General features: G+C 45.1%; 3 protein-coding genes across 4 annotated transcripts in view; 2 read left to right on the top strand and 1 right to left on the bottom strand.

The window, feature by feature from the left end:
- Positions 1–12,535, top strand: part of tesk2 (testis associated actin remodelling kinase 2) — a 35,564-nt gene extending 23,029 nt beyond the window's left edge. The window contains exons 5-11 of the mRNA XM_088926785.1: positions 3,647–3,793; positions 3,989–4,071; positions 6,480–6,564; positions 6,887–6,970; positions 7,117–7,203; positions 7,284–7,425; positions 8,896–12,535. Coding sequence (XP_088782911.1) covers positions 3,647–3,793; positions 3,989–4,071; positions 6,480–6,564; positions 6,887–6,970; positions 7,117–7,203; positions 7,284–7,425; positions 8,896–9,884 — 1,617 coding nt within the window. The 3' untranslated portion in view covers positions 9,885–12,535. The remainder of the gene's footprint in view (positions 1–3,646; positions 3,794–3,988; positions 4,072–6,479; positions 6,565–6,886; positions 6,971–7,116; positions 7,204–7,283; positions 7,426–8,895) is intronic.
- Positions 12,536–13,127: 592 nt separating this feature from the next.
- On the bottom strand, positions 13,128–18,967 carry toe1 (target of EGR1, exonuclease). Of its 2 annotated transcripts, XM_088926789.1 has the most exons (8): positions 18,714–18,929; positions 18,210–18,351; positions 18,074–18,114; positions 17,712–17,808; positions 16,014–16,172; positions 15,465–15,724; positions 14,775–14,937; positions 13,128–14,368 (listed from the first exon to the last, which is right to left on the bottom strand). In XM_088926789.1, exons 2-8 carry the CDS (start codon positions 18,318–18,320, stop codon positions 13,688–13,690), a joined length of 1,512 nt encoding a protein of 503 aa, XP_088782915.1. In that variant the 5' UTR covers positions 18,321–18,351; positions 18,714–18,929; the 3' UTR covers positions 13,128–13,687. The 2 variants fall into 2 exon arrangements, with proteins under 2 accessions (XP_088782915.1, XP_088782914.1); XM_088926788.1 differs by having other exon boundaries at positions 18,210–18,967.
- A 257-nt stretch (positions 18,968–19,224) lies between these two features.
- LOC148823383 (uncharacterized) lies at positions 19,225–21,993 on the top strand. Its single transcript, XM_088926790.1, has 4 exons — positions 19,225–19,540; positions 19,717–19,867; positions 20,413–20,594; positions 21,595–21,993. Exons 1-4 carry the CDS (start codon positions 19,391–19,393, stop codon positions 21,895–21,897), a joined length of 786 nt encoding a protein of 261 aa, XP_088782916.1. The 5' UTR covers positions 19,225–19,390; the 3' UTR covers positions 21,898–21,993.
- The last annotated feature ends 552 nt before the right edge of the window (positions 21,994–22,545 follow it).

Genomic DNA, 22,545 nt, shown 5'->3' with positions numbered 1-22,545 from the left:
GCGTTTAATAAAAATTGCCGACTTGCATTTACAAACGCACAGCTGTAACTTTTGATGGGGGGGGGGAAAAAGTCCGAGACAGTTTGGCTGCTTCTTACCTCTCTTTGTCCTGCGGCTGAGGTCTCCATGGGCGGCTGTTTAGTCCCGATTCCTGCGCAGTGGAAGGGGAGGGACCCCCTGAAAGCCCCGCTGGGGGAGCAGAGATGGGACAGGGTGCTGGCTCCAACCCGAGCCAGCCCTTTCCTGGAATTCCCCTCCACCGGAAGGAATTAAAGATAAGGCCCTGATGGGTGGGGGGAAATCGCCAATGACAATAACAGCGAAGCCATTTTAGTTTTATTTCTGCGTTTCACTGAAGGTCAAATGTGTATTTATTTCTCGTGTATCCTATTCTCCATGCAACAATGTCATAAAAAAAAAAATCTTACGACTCCCAACTCCCCAGCTCCCTCCATGAAGTCTGTGACAGTGACTGTGTATACAAAGATAGCAGACTGGCGCTATGGAAATGAGCACAGCCGAGGTGCAGCATGTCGTGTGAAGCCCATGGCATGAGGCCATTTCAGTCAGCCTTTCTCTTTGCAAGAAGTATTGGCAAAATGAGAATTTCTGGTTAATCCATGACTTCCACAGGGTGCTCACTCTGTTTAAAACATGAGAAAAGAGGACTTGGTCAGAGTTTGAACTCTCAGCAGGTAGCTGACCCTCCTGGTTTTGCAATAAGTTCTGAAACCTGCGGTACACGCTTGCTACACAAGTGCTGGACACGGTACACAAGTGCTGAGAGCTATTTCTTTGGAACCAGAAACCACATGATCTAAACTAAGACTGATTTTTAAAAAAAAGCTTTTTTAAGTATGATTGTCACAGGAATGCCATGTATTTCAATACTGAGGTCCACTGTTTTTCTGCAAGTGTTATATATTACCATTACAGCTTGAAGGCTTTTCCCTTTTATCTTTGTATTATTAGTTTAATTGGCTGGGTTTAAGGTAGATGTACCTAGAGCACTTCAGGAGAGATTGTGCTCACTTGCTAGAGGATTAAGTATAAAAGAGGGTTATAAATAAAGCTTGTATATTTAAATAGGGTTTTTGCAATATTTTACAGGCATCGTCTTGCCTTAACTCTCTGTTCCTTATTATTTCTAATCTTGCAGTCTTGTTTCTCTCCATTTGGATATTTTAAATTGCCATTCCACTTGTGTATTTGTGAACACAGTGGATTACTCTAATCTTTTCTTAATTAACCAAGAAGCTCCCTCAGACGGCAGATGCAGGAGAGTTCCTCATGAGCTGGTTTTACTGAAGATGGCCCATGCCCTTGCCCACCTACACAGTGTGCTCTGAAGTCTCTTATCCGGAGCTGAAGACTGGGTGCCCCCCTCACCACCAGAAGTACACATCCTCTTGGCACGCGTATATTCTGATCAATGTTGTCGGCAGATATCCGGAAGGAAGGTCTTGCAGATTCGTCAGCCCTGGTTTTAATCTCCTCAGCGTCTGGGAATGATTCTGTGTGCTGCGGCCTGTGGTGGCACAAGGAATAAAGGAGACAGATGGGATGAAAGACTCTTAAGCTAAAGAGGATAGTGCTGGTACTGTCACTGCTGACTGCAATTGTGTTTGACACAATGCGCTGGTTCAGAAGCATCAGGTGGACTTGGCGTGTTGAGTGGTCGAGAGCAGGCACGTCTCTGCCTCTCAGGCCTTCTGTCTCCGCGGCTGAAAACCTTGAAACGACGATTCAAAAATTCTAGTGAATCGCGCATTGGAAGAGAAAACAATGGGACAGACAGGATCTGGCTCTTTCTTTGCCATCTTACCGTACAAGACTGGGGTGTTACGCCTGGGTAACATCTAGGTGTTTTCTTGAACCTGTTCAAGATTAGCTGATGTGTGGTGAGCGTTCTGGCGCACTATGGCTGCGGTCGCATCATCCAGGTGGGGCTGCACACTGGTGGTGGTGGAGGGGATCCCCATTACCTGTAAAGTGCTTTGAGTGGAGTGTCCAGAAAAGCGCTATAAAAGTGTAAGCAATTATAAATTATTATTATTATTATTAAAGAACAGAATTCCTGCTGATGAATCTGTGACAAGATGCCAAGAAAGGCTTCCAGCCCTACTTCCCTTTTTCTCACTTCGCTCATCAGCAAGGATGTGCCCGGCAGCAGGACGTTCTGCAAAACCGCCGTTTTGTTTTGTGTACTGAATGATTTAATTTGATTTCTGAAACAAAACCAGCTCGTCAGCAGTATTTTTAAAGAAATTAAAAATAAACCCTTCAAAAGCACAGCTTTGCAAAAAACGTACAGGGGAAACACTTTGTTTCCTTCTATTTTCGGGATTTCGCAAGACTTAAAAGAAAACTTTTGCCAGGTCCTTCATCTTTCCAGTGTGGCTTTGATCCATAGACTTTACGTTGCGCTTTATTAAATTTGGAATACAAAACAAGACGAGATTCGCTCTTCAATCAAATAAGCCAGAGAAATTCCAGCAATTCGTATCGGGAAGAGATGCCTGTATTTTGTGGTTAGTGCAGCTCGAGGTTCAGTAGCCAGACTGAAGTGTAACTTGGGCACCTAATAAACTGGAAATAGCTCAAAGGTCCAAAGAGTCTGATTTCATTCCCTCTGTAGCAACAGTGAGTAATTTCTAAACAAAACAGTGATATAACCTGTTGTTCACGAAAAACAACATCAGTCACTAGGTTTATTTAATCATTTCTTAATCTGACTGGTACATATAGAGGGTGGATTTGCACAGTCACCTGTTCTGTTCAGACAGAAGAAGCCTTAATTCAGACACACTTCCACTGCTGTGTGAATCGGGCAAATCAGGCCTCAGAGGAGAGAGAGCTGAAGGATGGCAAACTGGCATTAAACGTTTTTCTAGAATTTCCAGTTTTGTCGTGTTCTCTCAGGGACTTTCCTAACGTTTGTTAAATTAACATAACTTTCCGTCTGTTTAGAAAAACATGGCAGAAACAAGTGGAATCTTCTTGCCAAACTGTGGTGTGGTGTTCTTGAATGTCTTTGAACTAACCAGGCTTTGCATTTTAGGATTAGTGTGTACATGTTTATTGATTTGTACAATATACCACCAGAATGATTTCTGCAAGTCACAAAGGGAGTTATTAATCTGTTTTTTTTTAAATCATTTTGTTCATTAAAAATCGGTTCTTTTTCAAATCAATCTGGTATGGTCAAAATCATTTTCATTTCATTTCAACATCTGAAAAATTCATTTTTGGTCGCTGTAGTTCTGCGACTTGAAAGATTTCAGGCACCTGATTGGGTCTTGATTGGAGATGAGCATTTTGTGTGGGCAGTTTTGGAATTGGGAAGGAATGAAATAGCAGAAGCAATCAAGGCCCTTAGAACTAGACCCACCCATATATAATTAAATGCAAAACCAATATTGACCTTGTGGAGCAAGCAAATGTTGATTCAACACTGGAAGGTGAAAAGAGTAAAACAGTTCTTTGGCTGTTTCTTGTCATGATCTGCTTGTGACAGTTGAGCATGGATGGTGGGACGTCACATGCCCTGGGTTTGAGCTCTGTGAGAATTATACTTGTGTTCCTTGAGCACTGCAGTGTGACGCCGCAGTGCTCAGGCCTTTCATTGGTCTGAATGTTCTTTCAGTACATCAACGGTGGAAACCTAGAGCAGCTGCTGGATAGCGAAAAGCACCTGAGCTGGACGGCGCGAGTTAAGATGGCGTACGAGATCGCGATGGGCCTGAGTTACCTGCACTCCAAGGGCATCTTCCACAGAGACCTCACCTCCAAGGTGTGTGCGCAGGCAGGGGAGGCCATCCGGCCTGCACACAGCATCACAGACAAAATCTGTGCCTTTATTTAAAGCTTTCTCATTTTCTACAAATGGATTTTTTCATGGCAACATCCTGCCAAAAGAGTTTAATACTGACATAAAATGGATGGAAACTGTTTCCCTGATCTGTTGCGCCTGTGTGTTTCTCCGCAGAACTGCCTGATAAAATGCGAGGAAAACGGCTACACGGCGATCGTTGGAGATTTTGGTCTGGCAGAAAAAATCCCCGATCACAAGTGAGTTCTATGTGGCTCCTTTAGCGAGAGAAAAACTAGACCTATCACTGCAGCAATATTTCTGTATGGCCACGGGACGGCACAGCATCTGTCTGGACATGCCTCATCGCATTTGGAAGGAGAGGTCATGGACTTATCCTTAAAATGCAAGTATTGGTAAAAACCCTTCCGTGCCTGGTCCAGAACCTGATAACCACTTCGGGAGGCAGCACACATGTCCCCTGTGGTGTTCAGTTACGATCCTCAGCCACTCGATACAGCCCTGACCTTTGCTAAAACTGTGCCCAGCAAGTGTGAGAGGTGAGCTGCTGAGTGCATGAACAGTGGGCCCATCAAACAAAAAAGGGAAGGGAAAATGAGCGGTTAAGCCCTTCTTCGCTATTTTATTCAAAACATCCCTTTTGGGATTAGTCAGTTGACCTCAGTGTGGTTTTGGCTTTCAGAAGGCATTTTTGTAAACAAGACTTAAGTTAGAACACCACAGCGGAGCAGGTTTGTCAAATTCCAATTATTGCACATCTGATGAAGTCCTACAGTTCTGCACATCGATTTATCTGAACTCTGTATTTTTTCCCCAGAGTTTCCATCGTTAAAATTGCATGAGCACATCTACATAGAGAATTAAAAATGACTGACTGACTTCAGCTGAAGCCCAGTGTGTTTCTGTTCTGCATTATTATTGTGTTTTTTTTGCATGCTAAATATGAAGACTCTAAACGACATTGTACTCTTTCATAGCGATTGTACAGAGACTTGCACTGGGGATATGGAGGCTAACCCTTTGTGTTTCTAGGTTAATGCTGCTTTTGTGAAATGTCAGTTCCTTTTGTTTCCCTTGGTTTGCCAGTTTTCCTCCTCCTCAGGCTCCAGAATATCCATGTGCACAGTCATGGAAAACACTACAATAAGTCTCTTTAAAGCCATCAATAGAAAAATTGCAATGGAGGTTTTTTTTAAAAAAAATCTTTGATTGGTCCCTTGGTATCCGATAGAAATGAAAGGGTTCAGGAGCAGGCACTCATCTGACATTCTTCTGAAAAAGCACTTCACTTAGAGCTTTTCTGCTTTGAAGTAAAACAAAAATGCCCTGCGATCGATTGTGGTGTCCGTTTGATCTAAATTTAGCTGGCGTTTAAAGTTTCAAGTAGAGGGAAGTCTTTGCCCAGGGTGAGATCTCAAAACCATAAGTGGCGGTGGTGAGCCTTCCTCTGCTATTATTCACGTCCCCATTAATATTTGCAAGTGAGCATATGGAAGGAAGAAGCCTAACGACAGGCTAGCCCCCATCTTCGCCACAGGCCCTGAAGTGGACCGTGACGTCACATTTTAGATGTCTAACCACAGCACTGTTGAGTCTATTTACAGGAGAATTGCTGTAGTGTGCAGATCAGAATGTTGAATGATTGGCAGCCTTACTCTGGCAAGGAGAAGCAGGGATATATACATAGAAGCACTGTGTGGACCACTGAATTTTGACAGCTGTAATCATAAGCATTGGCACATCTTGGCTCGGGGCAAGTTCCACAGACAGTCGATCCTTTCAAATTTCTAATTGCTTTCCATCATTTATTTTAATGACACTAGAGGAAGAACCATAAACCTGTGCAAAGTTTGGAAGAAAGTCCTGGAAACAACTAAATGTATTTGTGTCGGAGTGCTGGGTCGTCTGAGCTGTGAGGAATATTGTGTTCAAAAGTAAACCCAGGAAGAGCGAATAATACAAAGGCAGCAATAGAGAGCCGTTCTCTCCCTGACTTCTGGACACATGAGATTGGTCAAAAACAGCCACAATAATACAGAGTATTGTGGTTTTGTATTTAGACCCAAGAAGTAACAGACCACTGTTCAAAATCCAAGACTTCAAATACTTTTTAAAAAAATGTTGTGCCTTTTTTGGTTTTGCAAGTCCCTTTTAAAACAAAAATGATGTTTTCCTACTTTTGTGCAGGTGCTAAATGTGTAGAGAGCATGAGATGTTTCTAACAGGTTATATCACGAACGTTGCGAAATATGGAGTTCCTAGACTGCTTTTTTAGAGAAAGGTCCTTCCAACGTATTTTGTTAAGGAATGAATCTGCAGGATCAAACATCTGTGAAGTCCATTGGCAAAATTCCTTTTAAAACAATCCTCTTGTTAAAAGACAAAGAAGAATCTGGTATTTGAAGTCTATTTTATATGTGGGCCTGCAAGTACTTCAGCTTTAGGTGTCTCCTTCAGCTGCATCACTGTCTTCTGTTTGTAATTGTAACTAAATCACAATTTAAGTGACTGTCCAGTGGAAATTCCTGTCGGAATGGTATAGGCACGGTTCCTGGGAATTCACTCCTGGACCTCTTGCGTTTGAGGATGTAAAGTGACTTGTATGTGCTGGTGAAGTGTAATCCTTCAGCTACATTTCTCTGCGTAGCTCAAACGGGGAGAAGCTGGCCGTCGTGGGGTCCCCATACTGGATGGCCCCGGAGGTCCTTCGAGATGAGCCCTACGATGAAAAGGTGAGTTGTAGCAAGTTTGTTGTCTCCTTGCCCTCGCGACTGAAGGAGAGGTTTCTGAGACGGATTGCTGTAGTAATTAAAAACAAATGAAAATATGAACCATTTAATTGTAATCCATTAGTATGAAAATGACATTTGCGCCAGTTTCAAGGCTGTCTCAGTCTGTGCATGGCATTTAAGGGCTGGGGCTCGAGTGATGGCTGTCCTTAACGTTTCCCGCTGTGTTTTAGTGTTGACACATTTACCCAGGTGAAAGTCGTGCAGTTTGCAGTGCCTTTTATTTTTGAACTGGTACCAACGCGGTGTTCCTCACTATTTCCAGGCGGATGTCTTCTCCTATGGCATCATCCTGTGTGAGGTCATAGCTCGGATACAGGCTGACCCGGACTATCTGCCACGTACAGAGGTGAGTTTGATGGGTTTTCAGTATATAACAGTCAGCAGTTCAGGAGGAACCAGCATAACCTTGAAAAGCAGGCTGGTGGATTTGTTGAAAGCAAGTTTTATATGAGGTTTTACAGATGTACTCATGCTTTTCTTTGTTACTGGCAGAACTTTGGGCTGGACTACCATGCTTTTCAGCACATGGTTGGAGACTGCCCTCCTGATTTTCTGCAGCTGGCTTTCAACTGCTGCAATGTAAGTATCACCTGGCATTGACTGGGCCCCTCTGATCCTTCCTGTGCTTAGGAAGATGCTCACCATCTTGTCTCTTCCAGATGGACCCCAAGCTCCGTCCCTCCTTCCCAGAAATCGTGAAGGTCCTGGAAGAGATCCTGCCTCGCCTGAAGGCTGAGGAATGCGAACGAGAGAGACTTCACTTGAGTGCCGAGAGCATTGACCGAAAGACTGTCGTCAAAGGTGCGGTCGCCAAGCTTAACACAACTAAAAACAAAAGTCACCCAAGCCGAACATTTGTGTGCTGTTTCATGCATTTAAAAATGCAAGCCTACGCAACTGAAATTTGTGAAATAACGGACACTGATCGCAATCTCAAAACTGTCTCCTCAGTGGTGCTTTCCTCTCTTGGGGAAGAAGGTGGTTCCTATTATTTGTGAGTGAACAAACCTCACCTGATTATTAGTTGAAATTTTGTTCCCTCTTCGAACTCTAGTATTGGGCCAGCTGCCTACACCAGGCCGTCCAGTGGTAGACTTTCATCTGTGATCCACTTTCTGCAGCCTGGGGAGGGGTACAGCCCTCTGCTCCCCAGTGTTGTCTGCTGGAGCACCTCTGCACTGAAATGGAATTAGAAATCCTGACATGTTGCACCCTGGGGGGAGAGAGGATACCGTGCCTTTAAAATGGAATGAGGCCAAAAACTGTTCTGTCACACTGCCTCTTGGAATCGAGGTCATTGATTCTTCCACCGAATGTGTCAAAGGCAGCATCCAGGGGCGTTACATGCGCTTAAAAGAGAAATAACAGAATGTCGCCGGAGTCATATATAATTACTCCGATTCCTGAATTTCCAAATTACACGCACAAGTTGTCGCACTAAGCTGTCAGCTGCGTATGGATTTTTACAGCTCCCCAGTGGGAAGGAAGACCCTGAGGTCTCCAACTCGGCTGTGTTTGATCAGCAGAGCTAGAAATGACTTGGGTTTTGCGTCCCCACAGCAGAATGTTCCGCACTATCAGTTAACATCCGTTAAATCTGAATCGGTCATGTTTCGGGACGAGGAAGTGCTTTCCACTCTTGGCGAGTCTCAGTATCTTCTTTCAGGTTCAGGTTGCTTTTTTTTGTATATTACAGGGTAAGTAACCTTTTTGAGCCAATAATTACAAAAATTAGAAGAATTGGAAACATTGGTATATATCAAGATGCTTTTGTCTGGTATTTAACTCCCTAGCAGAAACATTCTGCAGATCTGTCCACGAGATTCCTGTGTATTTGTGCGCACACAGCTGGAGTCACTGTTTTTCCCCAACTCAAATCTTTTCTAGAATGTAAGCGTACACCTTTTCCAAAGTTTCAGATAATTTCAAAATAACCTATAAAGCATCAGTTTATCTGCACAGTATTGAGCAATAACATACATCAGAAGTCCTGAATTGATGAGAAATGACCTATATATTGTACACTTGTATTTTTTGTGTAAATATCAGCCTTGTTATAATCCTGAAGGAAGGCAGCACACCGGCTGTTTGAACTGGGAAAGGAAAGGTTATAGCGCCATCTGGTGTTTGGAGGCAGCCATTTTCCCTGCGCCTTCATGTATCTGGCCTGTAGCAGCAGCTGCCACCTGTGCCGTCCTGTGCAAGTGGAGGATTTCGTTCTGGCGCGGTCGCAGGTAAATGAGTAACTTCTTGGTCTCATCCTCCTTGAAGGTCCCGGTGAGAAAGGCCAGGGCATCAAACGGCTGAACCCGCTTGGGCTGCAGGACGACAAGATCCCTCCCAAGTCTCCCCGCCCCCGCAGGAACATCTGGCTGTCGCGCAGCCAGTCGGACATCTTCTCGCGCAAGCCGAACCGCAAGATCAACGTCCAGGACCCCTACTACACCCCCAGCAGGGCGGGGACGGGAGGCCGCAAGATTAACCCTTTCAATGCCCGCGAGGACCTGAAGGGCGGTAAGGTCAAGTTCTTCGACATGCCCAGCAAGTCCGTCTTCTCGCTGGTGTTCGACCTGCACTCGCCCCAGGGCGGCCTGGTCATGTCCCAGCCGCAGTTCCGCCACGTGCCCGGGGGGGTCGCCGGCGGGGCGGGGGCCGCGGAGCACTGCCAGGATCCCTGCCTGCTGCCGGGCCGCCGCTGCCGCTCGCTGCCGGTGTCGCCCGTGCTGCCGCCCCGGGACTGGGCGCTGTCCGGCGCCGGCTGCAGGTGCGAGCCCGAGCCGCGGCAGAGGGCTGTGGCGGGGCGCTACGCCGTGCTGGAGATCCCGCCCTACCGGCCCAGGCCCGGGGAGGGCGAGGGGGACGAGCTGGCCGACCGGGGTGAGGCCATGGACTGCTCCAGCAGCCACGGCAGCCCGGGGAGCGCGGAGGACGAGGCCTTCTTCCTGGCCGAGGAGCGGCTGAGCCTGCCGGCCAGCAGCGGGGGCACGGAGAACGGCACCTCCGGCCGGAACTCGGCCTCCACCTGCGAGGACATGGAGGCCGAGGAGGAGGAGGAGGAGGAGGAGGAGGAGGGGGAGGGGGAGGAGGAGATGCAGCGGGACAGCTCCGCGGCCAAGTCCTCCTTCAGCCTCAGCATCTCCGTGGAGCCCGACGCCCCGCAGGAGCCCTACCCCGCCTCCGAGGAGAGCTACAGCCCCATCGTCCTGGCGCCGTGCGTGGCCTCGGGCCTGCGGGACGTCCAGTCCAAGTGTGACATTTAAACAGCGCCGCCCGCCGGAAACAAAGCCAGGGGAAGAATAGGTTCTTTTAAAAGCAACTGCTCCAACGCCCTCCGGATTAGGATTAACATGGCTGTTTTTAACTCAGCGATTCGCAGACTGATTATTTTTCTGTTTTAGGTGCTATTTAATCTAAAACAATTGGACGAATCTCATGTCCTTAGAATTAATGTTGGAAAGGGGATTCCCTTAATGCTAGCAGTGATGTTGTAGGTCCTAATTATCTACCACCTGAATAGGGAAACTGTACAAAAAAACCTAAGGAATAATGAGTAGATCCCCTTTATCAGCATGACGGATAAAGTCTCACATTGAATTAATTTGTTCTTCAGTTAATGTCGAGTTTCCCTTTCCCGCAAAATTTGCAATTGATATTGAATTGTTTTTATTAAGGAACAAGACATTAATTGTTCCGCACAAGAAAACTTTTAATGGGATTACACAATGAACAATGAATTACAGAGAACCTTTGTACAGCTGATTTTGATGTGGTTACTGGGTTATGTTCTCCTGATTATATTTGTATATATTATGTTGTCCCAAAGAAACCGCCAGGTTTTCTATCCACAGCCTTTGACGTGCTGAACAAAGTATTTATATTTAGCAGCCTTGTGTATTTACACTCCACACCCCTGAGTGTTGGTCCTCACCAGGGCTGGTTTAACATCCAAGAGGGGAAATACCCGTCCCAGATTGAAATCAGATATTTTCAGTATACAGCTCGCGGGAAACTCAACTTTGAAATGGTCAGTCATTTTGAGAACTGCCTAACTTTCAGTTATCTAATGATCTGTTCACACATGTGGCTTCTTAAGAAGCAGAAACTATTCTGTGACTGAAGTTAAATTTTAAAAGCAGTTTCAAAAAGGCATTGAACTTATGTTTAAAAAAAAAGCATTTCGGCTTCTTTTTTTCTGGTGTCTCTCATGGGAATATATTTGTTGTTCTCCGTGCACATACTGCATTTCTTGTCCTTTTTAAAAGGCTTGCATTGTCTCACGTGTTTCCCTATAAAACAGCTACACCTTAAGCCGCTATTGTACCCAATACAAATCAAGACAAATTACATCTTAAATGTCCTTGTAAAAAGGAAAGATAGTAAAACATACATTCCTTAGTGACTTTGTTTTGGCAGGAAGAAAGTACAGTATATTTGGTATTGCGTCTGTTTTTTAATATATCCATTATTCTTAGGCATGGATGAGGTAAAGGCTATTCTGAAGGAAAAGTACAATATTCTTAGATGGAACCCTCTTACGATATGTAGAGTAACAAATGGGGCAACAGAAAGAAAAGACCCATTTGCTTTGAAAACCAAGTCAAAGCTTTTTTTTTTCCATTAATAAACCAACAAAAAGCATCTGTAGCTGCAGATGAGATATTTGACTTCAGGTGGTCTTTTAAAGGTTTGCTGAAAACCTTCCAGCCTGGCTGTACAGCAGGGTGCTTGGTAGATCACAGGAAGGCTCAGATCTGCAGAACGGTGACTTCAGTTTCTTGGCATCGTAAATGAACGCTAGCATGAATGAAAGCTATGGGTGACATTAGGAGGGTTCAGGTGTGGGCAGCTTTAGCATTTTACCAGTATTAATGATCTGAATGAAAGGTATAAAAGCGTTTTAAACTTGCTGTGTGGGGCTGATGTGGCTGGGCTTTTTCTTACCGGAATCCACTTCACTCCCACTGCTTTGAGTCATCTCAATTTAATAACACTATCGCTACAAGCCACTTTTAATATTGGACTCCTCTGAAACCTTTTATTTATTAGCTCACACTTGTTGTTGACCGGTATTAAGAATTTCATAGATCCATCACCCCGAATGTTTTTACTGGTTACGGATTACTTACTGTGTTTAATGAACGGTTTAAATCAGTTATCCAGTTCCTTTAAGCCCTCCTCTGCAGGTGCACACTGAAAAACAGCCCAGAACATGGGTGGCCACGAACTGGAGCAGTTGAGCTCAGAACAGTGCAGTTTGGTTTGAGAGCAGCTGTGAGGTCCGTCAGGGAAGAGCGTGGTGCAGTGCTCACTCTTCTCGGCCAACCCCGTGTTAAAGGAGAAAGCCCAAAAAGCAAAAGACGTAATTAGAGTAACAACTTCTGCCTTCCTCGAGGAGGCTCAGTAATTCCCTTTTACAAAACGGGTCCTGTTGCCACTGGCATCTGAGCAGCCTGCCTGCAAAGTCTTAACCTTTGGGCAAGTCTACCCCCCCCAGCCAGCCATGTGTCACTAGAACCCCTTCTGCACACCAGCTGAGCAGGCAGAGCAGGTGGCAGAAATCTGCAAGACCCTTTCACTCTTACACTTCAAACATCTTCAGCCACTGAGCAGGTCTGCTGAAAAAAAATAGCCTCTACTACATACTTAAACATGTAAATGGCACTTGAAACAATAAATGTATAACTGTCTCTGCATTTGTTTTTTAATGCAATTTTGTCACTACATTTCTATGCAATAAAATAACTGCAATGGAATATTTGACTAAAGAGTTTTAAAGAAATCTATTTTGATATTTATGAACGTTTTGCTACGTCTTATTTCAACTTCTGTTGTGAAGAAACTTAATATAGCTTCTTTGTAAAATATTTAAAAGTTTTCTGCTGTCATAATAAATACCTTTTTTTTTTGATTGTTACCTTGCTTTCCTCTCATTTTTATTTTTCTAATGCTGTAGTCTTAACTTCATTTTCATTCCTTTTGACAAGCTGATATGAGCATGATGTTAGCTTAAAAGTGTTAAATGTTAAATTAAGGACATTTTCGGACTTCTGGCTTTCTGAGGAATGTCTGCTTACCTCCTGTTCCCTATTTCTTTTAAAGTATTGTATTTGGCCCATTTTATTTGAGCTTCTTAACAACTGTTTCCCAGAAAAATAACAGACTTAACATTTAATTTGTGCTCATATCTGGAAGTAATTTCAACCACTTTAACAGAAGCGGACATTAATTGCATTTACAGAAAGTGTTTTTCACTAGGGCTTGTGTCACTAATTGGCATCTAATTTGAAGTGGCTATTTTTAGTCTCCATCATGCATCATGGCTTGAATACAAACATCAAGCTTGTTTACTGCTGTTGAGAATATTAAATATTGCTGGATACTACGGTTAACCATGATGCTGATTCTTTTCTTTAGAAATGGCTCATTCGGCAAGTTGCTATGATTAGTGGGATGAAGAGCAGTATAGTACTGACAATACGTGACCAATGAAAAAAAGCCAATAACCCAAAGTTTTTTTTTTAATGTTCGTGTTACAGGACAAACATTTCTCACAAATGAACATGGCCCTGTCAGAAAGTGGCTGAGAAATGAGAGCAAAGCTATCCTGATGTCACTGGATTAAAATTCATTTGCTGTTAAAAACTCATTTCTTTCCTATATATATATGTAATTTCATATTTTCTAATGTAATTTATCCAGGGAACAGAAGTCATTGTATAAAGCCTGTTTAACCAAATGGTTTGCTACACATTTTAAACTGTAATATAGTAACGTTTAGACATTACTATACAGCTCTGTTGGTTAAGACGAGCAGATTCAGTCTACAATAGGCTCCCCAAAACCTAATGGAAATAGAAAACCAATGCACAAAAGGTTACGAATTGAATTTTGAAAATACTTTCATGGTATTATCTGTTAAACAAAGACACTCCAACTCAACAGCAGCTGAAACTCAAAATTACTTTTTTCCGGTGAGGAAGGAACATCTTGCGAAGTCTGGATCAGGACCTGCTCCGTGTGGGACAACAAAATAAAAAAAAAAAAACAACAAACTTCTACAAAATTAGCTCTTGCCCCAGGCAAGTTCCATCTTTTGCGTGTGAGCTCTGGAGGACTTGGAGAAGGCGCTCTTGACAATCTGCAAGGGCACGGACTTGCCGCTGAGGTAGAGTTTGTTCAGGCAGTCGGGAAGAGCAGCTCCTGAGCTCTCCTCGTCCGAGCGGCCCTTCAGCGTGGCGATGTAGGAGAAAATGTAGCCGGTCATGAAGGCATCGAAACCGGCTCGGTGAGTCCCCCCCTCTGCTTTTTTCCCCTTCCCTTCTTCTTTTTCTCCCTGGGGTGCCTTTCCCTCGCTCTCGCTGGCACCTGCAGGCTTGTCTCCAGACGCTGCCTGCGCCTCAGAGGAACCATTTCCGGCCTGTCCCGCCACATCCTCCTCCTCTGCCATCATCTGCGCGTCCTCTAAATCCTCCCCCCCGGCTTCCTCCCCCCGAGGTGCGCAGGGAATCAGGTCCCCCGGAGGAGCCGAGAAAGCCACATCCGCAAGTTCCTCCATGCAAGGTTGCTTAAAGGGAGGGGCGGCGTCTCCCTCGGAGGCTCGGGCTTCCCTCAGAGCTGCTCTCTGCTTCCTTTTGAATTTCTTTTTCCTCTTCTTGTCCTCCTTGGTCTTTTCGTCCTGCTCGATGATCAGGTCGGTGTTGTGAGACATGGTGCACTGCGAGCCATTAGGGCACCAGCCATAAGCCTGTAGGAGACATGGCACAGAGGTGACCTTTCTTTGAGCAGCTTGTGGGACACAGTCCCAGTGAAACTATAAACACAGTGTAAAGCGCAGTGGGTGAAGCGCAGTTGCTTAAGGAAGATCAGGATTGATTCTTAAGAGTTGACTGTCAAACAGCTCAGTCTCGCTCCTTATTTTTCAGGCATGTCACCCACGCAGTTAGATTTCTGCACCCTGATCGCCATGGAAAGAGTTCGATCGAGAAATCGATCAAGAACCAGCCAGGTGAGATCCTCATATTAACTACTAATTACCAAAAGGGCTAGGAGTCAAAGGGCCTCCTCTCACTTGTAAGGTCATGTTCTCGAACAGCCGTTTTTGGCAGCCTCGTGGTTCTCCAGCAGCGGGAGAGGACTGCAGCGATACTCACCGAGAAGCGCAGGCAGATGTCCAGCGGGCCCTGCTCGCTGCCGCCCTCAGAGCAGGGCCTGAAGTCGATGTAGCTGCACAGCCTCCCGGAGTAGCTGCAGAACTCCAGGAAGAGATGGGGGCCACTGCCTCCAGCTTCAACCGACTTGCAATTATCCCGCTTGCTAAGCAAGTAAAAGACAGGACTTAAAACACTGACTACATCCAGGCCAGCTGACAAATATGCAACTCTTTTTTTCCCCATATTCACTTTTTCCATGAGGAAGGTTTAAGGATGTCTTTTCTATTTATTGGCACCAAATCTTTTATTTAATCTGGGTGAGCTTCAGGCCACTAAATTGTGAACTTGCTTCTGTCTTATTTGTTTTTACAGTTGTCTAGACTTTTTTTCCTCCATAAAGTTGTTTTGTTTTCATGCATTTTTGAACAACTGGACTTCCCTGCTTAGTGTTCAGGGTTTTAAACACCTGCAGCTCCCTGCTTAGTGTTCAGGGTTTTAAACAGCTGCAGCTCCCTGCTTAGTGTTCAGGGTTTTAAACAGCTGCAGCTCCCTGCTCTTTGTTTAGGGATTTAAACTGCTGGACCTCACTGCTTACTGTTCAGGTATTGAACAACTGGACTTTACAACTGGGGATGATCCAGTGTATCAAAGGCCCATGTGTTCTGTCCAGCACACGGAGTGGACACTCACCACTTCTTGTAGGCGTACTCCAGGTATGAAGCCATGAAGCGCATCTCGTACTCGGAGGCGTACTTGGTGTCGAAGACTCCGGCGGGAAACATCTCAGACAGGTCAGCCATGAAGGTGGCCAGGCGGTCGGGCAGGTGAGCGTAGAAGCACTGGTACAGGAAGACCATGTCGATCAGCCCGTTGTGCAGCACCAGGGGCTTCCTGGCTCGGAGCAGCTCCAGGAAAAGACCCCGGATCGTCTGCACCTGAGTGTCCCCTCCCTGCCGGCGCCGGGAGGAAGAGGGACAGATTACAACCTCACCTGTTACAGTACCTGGGAGGTACATAAAGAAAAATAACACTAGAAACCTTCCATCCTGTTATTAACATGGACCTGTGAGATCATGACTAGAGAATATCCAGCCTCAGTGTCCGTGTGCTCTCTCAGACTCCAACCGTTTGTTTTTGCCCCATCGGGGGTGGGGGAAAAAAAATCCCTTGGGTATCAAAAGCTTTTAAGTGTCTAAAGAATAATGTGGTGACACACTCAAGCTGGGCTCCATTCCTCACCTTGTCATTTCCCTTGTGGTAAGGGATGCCCTGGGAGTACTGCTTGTTGAAATCGAACCCGTGCTGCACCAGGAACTGCACGGACTGCGGCTCGATGATGTATTCCTCCATGCACAGCAGGGTCAGGTTGTACACCTGCACCAGGTACGTATCGGCGGCCTGGAAGCACAGGGGACGTTCAGAGGCGTACAGGTCTGCAGGCGACCGGTTCTCAACATCTGCGAACATGGCGTTGGCAAACGGACTGATGTGCGATGCGGTCTGACCAATGGCATCTTGGGTGGAAGAAGAGCCAAGTGGGATAGAATCGGGCTTAAGGTTGTTGAGCGCAACTTTCAAAACAGCATGGCAACAGGTTAGGAAGGCGAGACAAATCTAGCTGGTAAGTGAGCCCCTCCTTGCCCCCTGCCCAAGTACCCACTACCCAGCACCCGGTCCTGTGTCAGCAGTGTGGGGAATGACAGGCTGGACATGACTCACTGGCAGTTTATTGCCCGTTTCACTACAGTGGGGTGTGCTGATCACAGAGGCAGAGAGAGAAAGTGCAGCCTGGATGCAGGGGAGGGATTTGTGTTTTTTATTTTAGCTGATTACTATAAGTTTGTGATTACTGTGGTTTCTTTCAGTTGATCAGTGTTATTTAAATTAATTTAAAGCAAATGCACTAGTACTTTAATTATTACATAAGATAGGGTTACTTGAGTCTTTTAAACATACATACTTAAATACTCTTGTGCATTATGCAATGGTATAGGGGTGGACTTGGTTATATGTGAATTTGGCTATTTATGAACCTTTGAGAATGTCCCTACTGTACTGAACAGAGGACAGTGTTTTGACTACTCTTTCAGCTGTTATCAATTTTAATTTCCTAAATTTCATAGACTCGTCCAATCTGAGGACACTATCCCAGGCATGACAGCCACACTTTGAAAACCATTACTCCAGACACACGAGTGAGGGCAACTGAGCCAGCCAGGAAGATACTCCTACACTGCTCTTCACATCCGAATAATACCGAAAAGAATTTCTGCAGCCTCTCCTCTGTCATGTCCCCGCTTCTGAAACCAGAGACAGGCCTTTTTCTCATCGCGTCTTGTGTTGTTTCTACAAGGTGGAAGACGTGTTGGGGTTTTTTTTTGCAGCAACCACACTGGAATTTGAGCAGAAGAAAACGAGAGGCGGTCGCTCCTGACAAGACCCCGTGACCCCATGTGTGCGAGCAGTGCCTGGGATCTCTCTTGCGCTGTAGTGAACTTTTACCACCACCCAGTACCGCTCTCTGCTCAGTGATGTTCCTTCTTCATTGTGATCAATGAGTCCTCAACTGCAGTACGCTTTTAGCACTGCATGGAGGGAACTTACAGCTCCTCCTCACTGTTCGGACTTGCTTGTCATTTGCACATTTACGTTTGCCTAATGTATCCAATTGATTCATGTTTTGCATTTATGTGATATTGTAGATTTTGAAAGTTGCCCTGAATATTGACCTCTAACCAAACATACTAATTATGGAAATTAGGCAGATTAACGAGGAGGGGGAGCAGTTCCCTTCGTTAAGGAGTGGATCATTGTGATCAGCCGATTAACCTACCAGTGTATCAATAAGAGGAAACCACAGTACCCAGAGAAAATCTATATATATGCAGGGAGAACGGGAACTCCACCCGGAAAGACAACAGAGCCTTGAACACTTACTTTGTCCTGGAGCTTCTTAAAACAAGCGATCCCCAAGGACAGAATGGACCGAGTCTGCGCGGCGTGGCATATTGCTTTGTAGCGGTCTTCGATACACCTTATTAAATAACATTAAAAAAAAAAAACTTTCCAGATCAGACCCTTCAAAACGACATCTTGCAAACTAATAATATATTAATTAAAAGGACTGAACAGGTATGACCCTACACCGCACTGAGACAGCACTGGGATTAGTCGGGCAATAATATAATTCAGTAATTCAGGTTAAAACGTGGAATGATTTCATTTAAAATACTAATGACACGCGCATCATTTTGCAACAAAAAGACGACGGATACAAAGAACGCTGAAAGCAAACTCACTGTGCAAGTAAGGCTTTTCTGGATCCGAGACCGCTTAATTCCTAAAGGAAAAAAAAAGTTCAATGTGTATTTGCTTTGCTATTGTCTATATCTTACCAACTGCCAACTTTTTAAGCATTAGAAAATATGAACTCACGGTATCCAAGGCGATGAAAGATGAGGTTTTTATAGACAGTAATATTGCTGGCCAAAGCTCTTTAAAATTATTGTTCAGAACATCGATGACGGGCACAGTGAAGGAAGTCATTTTCCCCTCTTCACGTGTGCAGACCGGGCGGCTCCAAAAAAGTAGAAATCACAAGAGTGGGTAACAGGCAAGTTATTTTCTCCCTCTTCTCCCTTAACACTCACATTGTCATATTGCAACGTGATGTGCACAGAATACTTATTTACTGAAACCTCTTCCACAACTCGGCATGCCTGATTAATTGCACTGCACCACACGATGCGGTCAGAAACAGAAGGCTCTTTTTTTTTTATTTTGACAATCAGCGTTTATCAACGACTGTTCATCACATGGTGGCATCCAGGTGTCTGTGCTGAGGTGTTTCTGGAGAAACTATAAAAATCAATATCTCCGATGCTCAAATGCAAACAAACACCTGAATCTCTGGGAATTAGTGCATTTTAAGCAACTTACTGAGCTTTTGGTGCAGGTTCGACTACTAACGACCATTTTACGTTAAATGCATCACGAGTAAAGTCCGCTAGGCCGTGATCTATTAATCAGCTACACCGTAAGATTTCGCTTAAATCCTCAGATCCATGAATTCAAGATTTCAGCTTCTATCATGAATCCCGCAGTCCTGTCCTATTCCTAAAACTGTACAATGCCGAACACAATACTTTCGATTTCGCTTCCTTCAGGTTGGGTCTTTCCTGGCCCACGTGATTAGAAACGCACAAACTGTTTTGGTATTTGTAGTGTTTAATCAAATAAAAAAAATATTCATGGTTTTCTCAAACACGCATATTGATTAAATTATTTGCGACTATTGTAATGTCTGCAACATATTTTTAAGTATCTTGGCAGTCTATTTAATCAGGCGGTAACAAGGGCACCCTAGCTAAATGACGTCACTAAAAATAGCTGTTGCAGGCATAGTCGCCATTTTGGCTCAAATCTAAGTTAAGGTTTTTTTAATGCTTTGGTACCGTTAACCTGTTTCATTTGCACGGTATTTTGGGTCATTTGTGTCCCAGTCTCACCTCTGATATCAAGAAGTTTCAGGACAGTTTGGTTAATTTCCTATTTCCTGCAACTTATCCCGTCAACCAGAGTTGGGAGCTTCACTTAACTTCTGTACAGGTAAAAAAATGGGAGGATGCTCTGCTCCGAACTGCTCCAACTCTACAACGATTGGGAAGCAGCTATTCCGTTTTCCAAAAGATCCAGAGCGAATGAGGAAGTGGGTCATCAATTGTCGACGTGATTTTGTACCGACTCCGTGCTCTAGGCTGTGCCAGGCAAGTGAGAATTTAAACACGTCGAAACTATGATTATTGTCGAGTGCTGTGTGTGATTGTCATTTCCACCTCTTAACTGCTGTTGCATAACACGTTAAATCCAGAGGTTTGAGAAAGGTGTTTGGTCCGGATATGCAAGGTGTGGGGTTTATTGCAATATCTTTCTCCCGGTACAGGATCACTTTGAGGAGAGCCAGTTTGAAGAGATAGCCAGATCACCCGCAGGAGGAAGGAAACTCAAGCCCAACGCCATCCCCACTCTCTTTGACGTGCCCGACCCCCCCTCGCCTATCTCTGCAGCTCTGCCACCCCTGAAAGCAGAACCCGGTACTTGAAACACCTCCAGCATGAGTCATTCACCATCTGAGTTGGACAGGTCGCACACTACATGCAAACCATTATTCAGCCTTTTTATTTTCTCCTTAGCTGTGCTAGAGACTGCCCTTCTTTTAGCTGTTGTATAGAAATAAAAATGCGCTATGACACGTTTGGCAGGCGTTGGCAGAAGGACTTTCGTTTGAAAAATCTACATTGAACTTCTGCCTTACGGGGGCTGAAACCTGTTGATACCCCGAGTCTCCCTCTTGAGTTAGGATTTTATTTCTGTCCTCTTACTCCACTCATACTTACAAGTAACAAGTGCATTTATATGGTGCTTTTCATCTCAAGGGACCCCACAGACATGAACACCTAGGAGGGGACCCACTGTGTTCTCCACTGAAATGCAGCCCCCCACTTGGGTGGGTGTGGTTTAGGGGTATATAACATGTAGTTTTGAAGCCATAGCACACTCAGCACTCCTTCTCATTAGCGTGTAGTCACTCACTCACCATGGTGGATGAAGGGTGTGAGCCTGTCTGCTGTCCCTGCAGCGGAGAAGGAGCAGACCCTGGTGGACCACGGCTACGCTCGCAGGCAGCCCAAAGGCGCCGAGGCAGACGAGGCCGAGGCCAGCGGCCAGCGGAACGAAGAGGAGATCGCCTGCAGGCTGTGCCAGCAGTACAAGGCGCAGCTGGAGCAGCAGCAGCAGCACACAGCGCGGCTGCAGAGAGAGGCGAGTGTCGAGCCCGCTGGGGAACGGCGGGGTTACCAGCCTGCGGAAGTGAAGGGGGTGGTGTGTGTGGCTGAGCGTGTCCACTTCTTCCCTTTCATGTGCTACAATGGGAGATGAGACTGGAAGCTTTCAGTTAGGAGAGTGGACACAGGGCGCGCTCTTAGTTTAAATAAACCAGGATAATGAAAGCTGTGCAACTGTCTCCACTCGATATTCTTTATTTACAGTTACAGCGATCTTGTATTCGCTGTTACCACTAATGTGCTTGTTCCTTGGGCTTTGTCTCTGCTTGTGTTCTCACTCCTTCTTCTTATTGTGCATGTGTGTATAATGCACTTGGTGGTATAATGCACTTACACTTATATAGATATAGAGACGCCCTGGGATTTTTAATGAGCACAGAGAGTCAGGACCTCAGTTTTGCGTCTCATCTGTAGGACGGCGCCTTTTTACAGTATAGTGTCCCCGTCACTATACTGGGGCATTAGGACCCACACAGACTGCAGGGTGAGCACCCCCTCCTGGTCCCACTAACACCTCTTACAGCAGAGACCTTTGTTTTTCTCAGAAGGTCTCCCATCCAGGTACTGACCGGGCTCATACCCGCTTAGCTTCAGTGGGCTGCCAGTTGTGAGTTGCAGGGTGATATGGCTGCTGGCTGCTGATCTTATCAATCTTATTACCCCGACACATTGCTGTTTTCTAGGATTAAACAGCTTGAATAAAATCAAACAGTATCAAACTATTGTCAACAGCCCAACTATGGTGCTCCATCCTGCGTGAGAGTGAAAGTCTCTTGTTTGATATTGTGTTTTTACTTGTGTGATATTGTGTTTTTAGAGTTGGTACACTGCAGGCACATCAAAAAATAAAACAGTGTTTTAAGATTTAAGGAGTAACCGCAAAAATGATGATTTACACTTATTTTCTGGCATTTTCAAGAAGAGATCATGGAAATAACTGCCAGAAATTAGACTAACCCATTTTCTTTATAACACAGGCTGAAGAAATGAAGAAAAAACTAAATAAGCTCAACAAAATAGAGAAGGGTCTGCAGATGTTCCTGTTCGACGATCAGATCCGCGCCCTGACGCTGGCCAAGCGCTCCCGCAGGGCGGTGTGGTCTCAGGAAACGGTGCTGACCGCCAGGAGGATCCGGGGCGCCGTGGGGGTGAAGGGCTACGAATTCCTGCGAGAACTGGGGTACCCCCTCCCATCCTATAGGACTCTGTGTAACCGAGTAGAGCCCAAGATGATGGGGCCGCCGGCGATGGAGGAAGAAGTGGCCGCCATCGGGCTCTGAGAGGTCGCCTGTGTTTTCTCATGCAGCTCTGGACTTTTGAGCTTGTTTCATTTCATCCCACTTGGGTGGACTGGCCCCTTCGTGAGGAGCACAGAGAGAGGGGAAAAAAAACCTCTTCACATTGAACACGTTCCTGCAATTGTCCGTGAAGAGCGCCGATTTAAAGATGTTCCATGCAGGTCATTACTTCTTGACAGAAAGATGCTACGCTTATAAAGCTTATTAATAGGATACTACTGAAATCCAGGGGAGGGTTTGTCCTGCTAAAATGATTGTTATATCATTTTGTTTACGCTGTTTCGGTGCGTGGTTTATCTTCAACCATACTTAATTGAAAATTAAAGAAACACTTTTTTATGTTTGAAAATAGGTTCTTCCTAGGGCAATTATAAACTCCACTGAACTGACTTTTAAATAACTGTATCCTTGGCTGTTATTGGCCATTCTCAATCATCAGTCGTGGCCTTTTAACTTATTTTTTTATGTGTTTATTGTGGGGTTCAAGTCACCTTCATGACCTTTTATTAAGTAATGCTTCAGTTCCTATTCATAGAAGGGCTTATGATCAAAGAACGATCACATAGAGAAACAGTTAGGCTTTTAATGATTCATGAGCTTGATTTTGATCTGAGAGTCATGACTTGTCAC

Source organism: Atractosteus spatula, chromosome 11 (genome assembly GCF_055471065.1).
Source record: "Atractosteus spatula isolate fAtrSpa1 chromosome 11, fAtrSpa1.hap1, whole genome shotgun sequence".
Taxonomy (NCBI): domain Eukaryota; kingdom Metazoa; phylum Chordata; class Actinopteri; order Semionotiformes; family Lepisosteidae; genus Atractosteus; species Atractosteus spatula.
This window is presented reverse-complemented; position numbering and strand designations above follow the sequence as displayed.

Bases quoted from the DNA above. Each gene is read 5' to 3' on its own strand.
- toe1 (XM_088926788.1), bottom strand. From the start codon at position 18,320: ATGACTTCCTTCACTGTGCCCGTCATCGATGTTCTGAACAATAATTTT. The intron at 15,725-16,013 runs GTGAGGAATGGA...CGGCGCCGGCAG, and splicing joins ACCACAAGGGAAATGACAAG to GGAGGGGACACTCAGGTGCA. The intron at 14,938-15,464 runs GTGAGTGTCCAC...TTACTTGCTTAG, and splicing joins GAGTACGCCTACAAGAAGTG to CAAGCGGGATAATTGCAAGT.
- LOC148823383 (XM_088926790.1), top strand. From the start codon at position 19,391: ATGGGAGGATGCTCTGCTCCGAACTGCTCCAACTCTACAACGATTGGG. The intron at 19,541-19,716 runs GCAAGTGAGAAT...CTCCCGGTACAG, and splicing joins CGTGCTCTAGGCTGTGCCAG to GATCACTTTGAGGAGAGCCA. The intron at 20,595-21,594 runs GCGAGTGTCGAG...TTTATAACACAG, and splicing joins CAGCGCGGCTGCAGAGAGAG to GCTGAAGAAATGAAGAAAAA.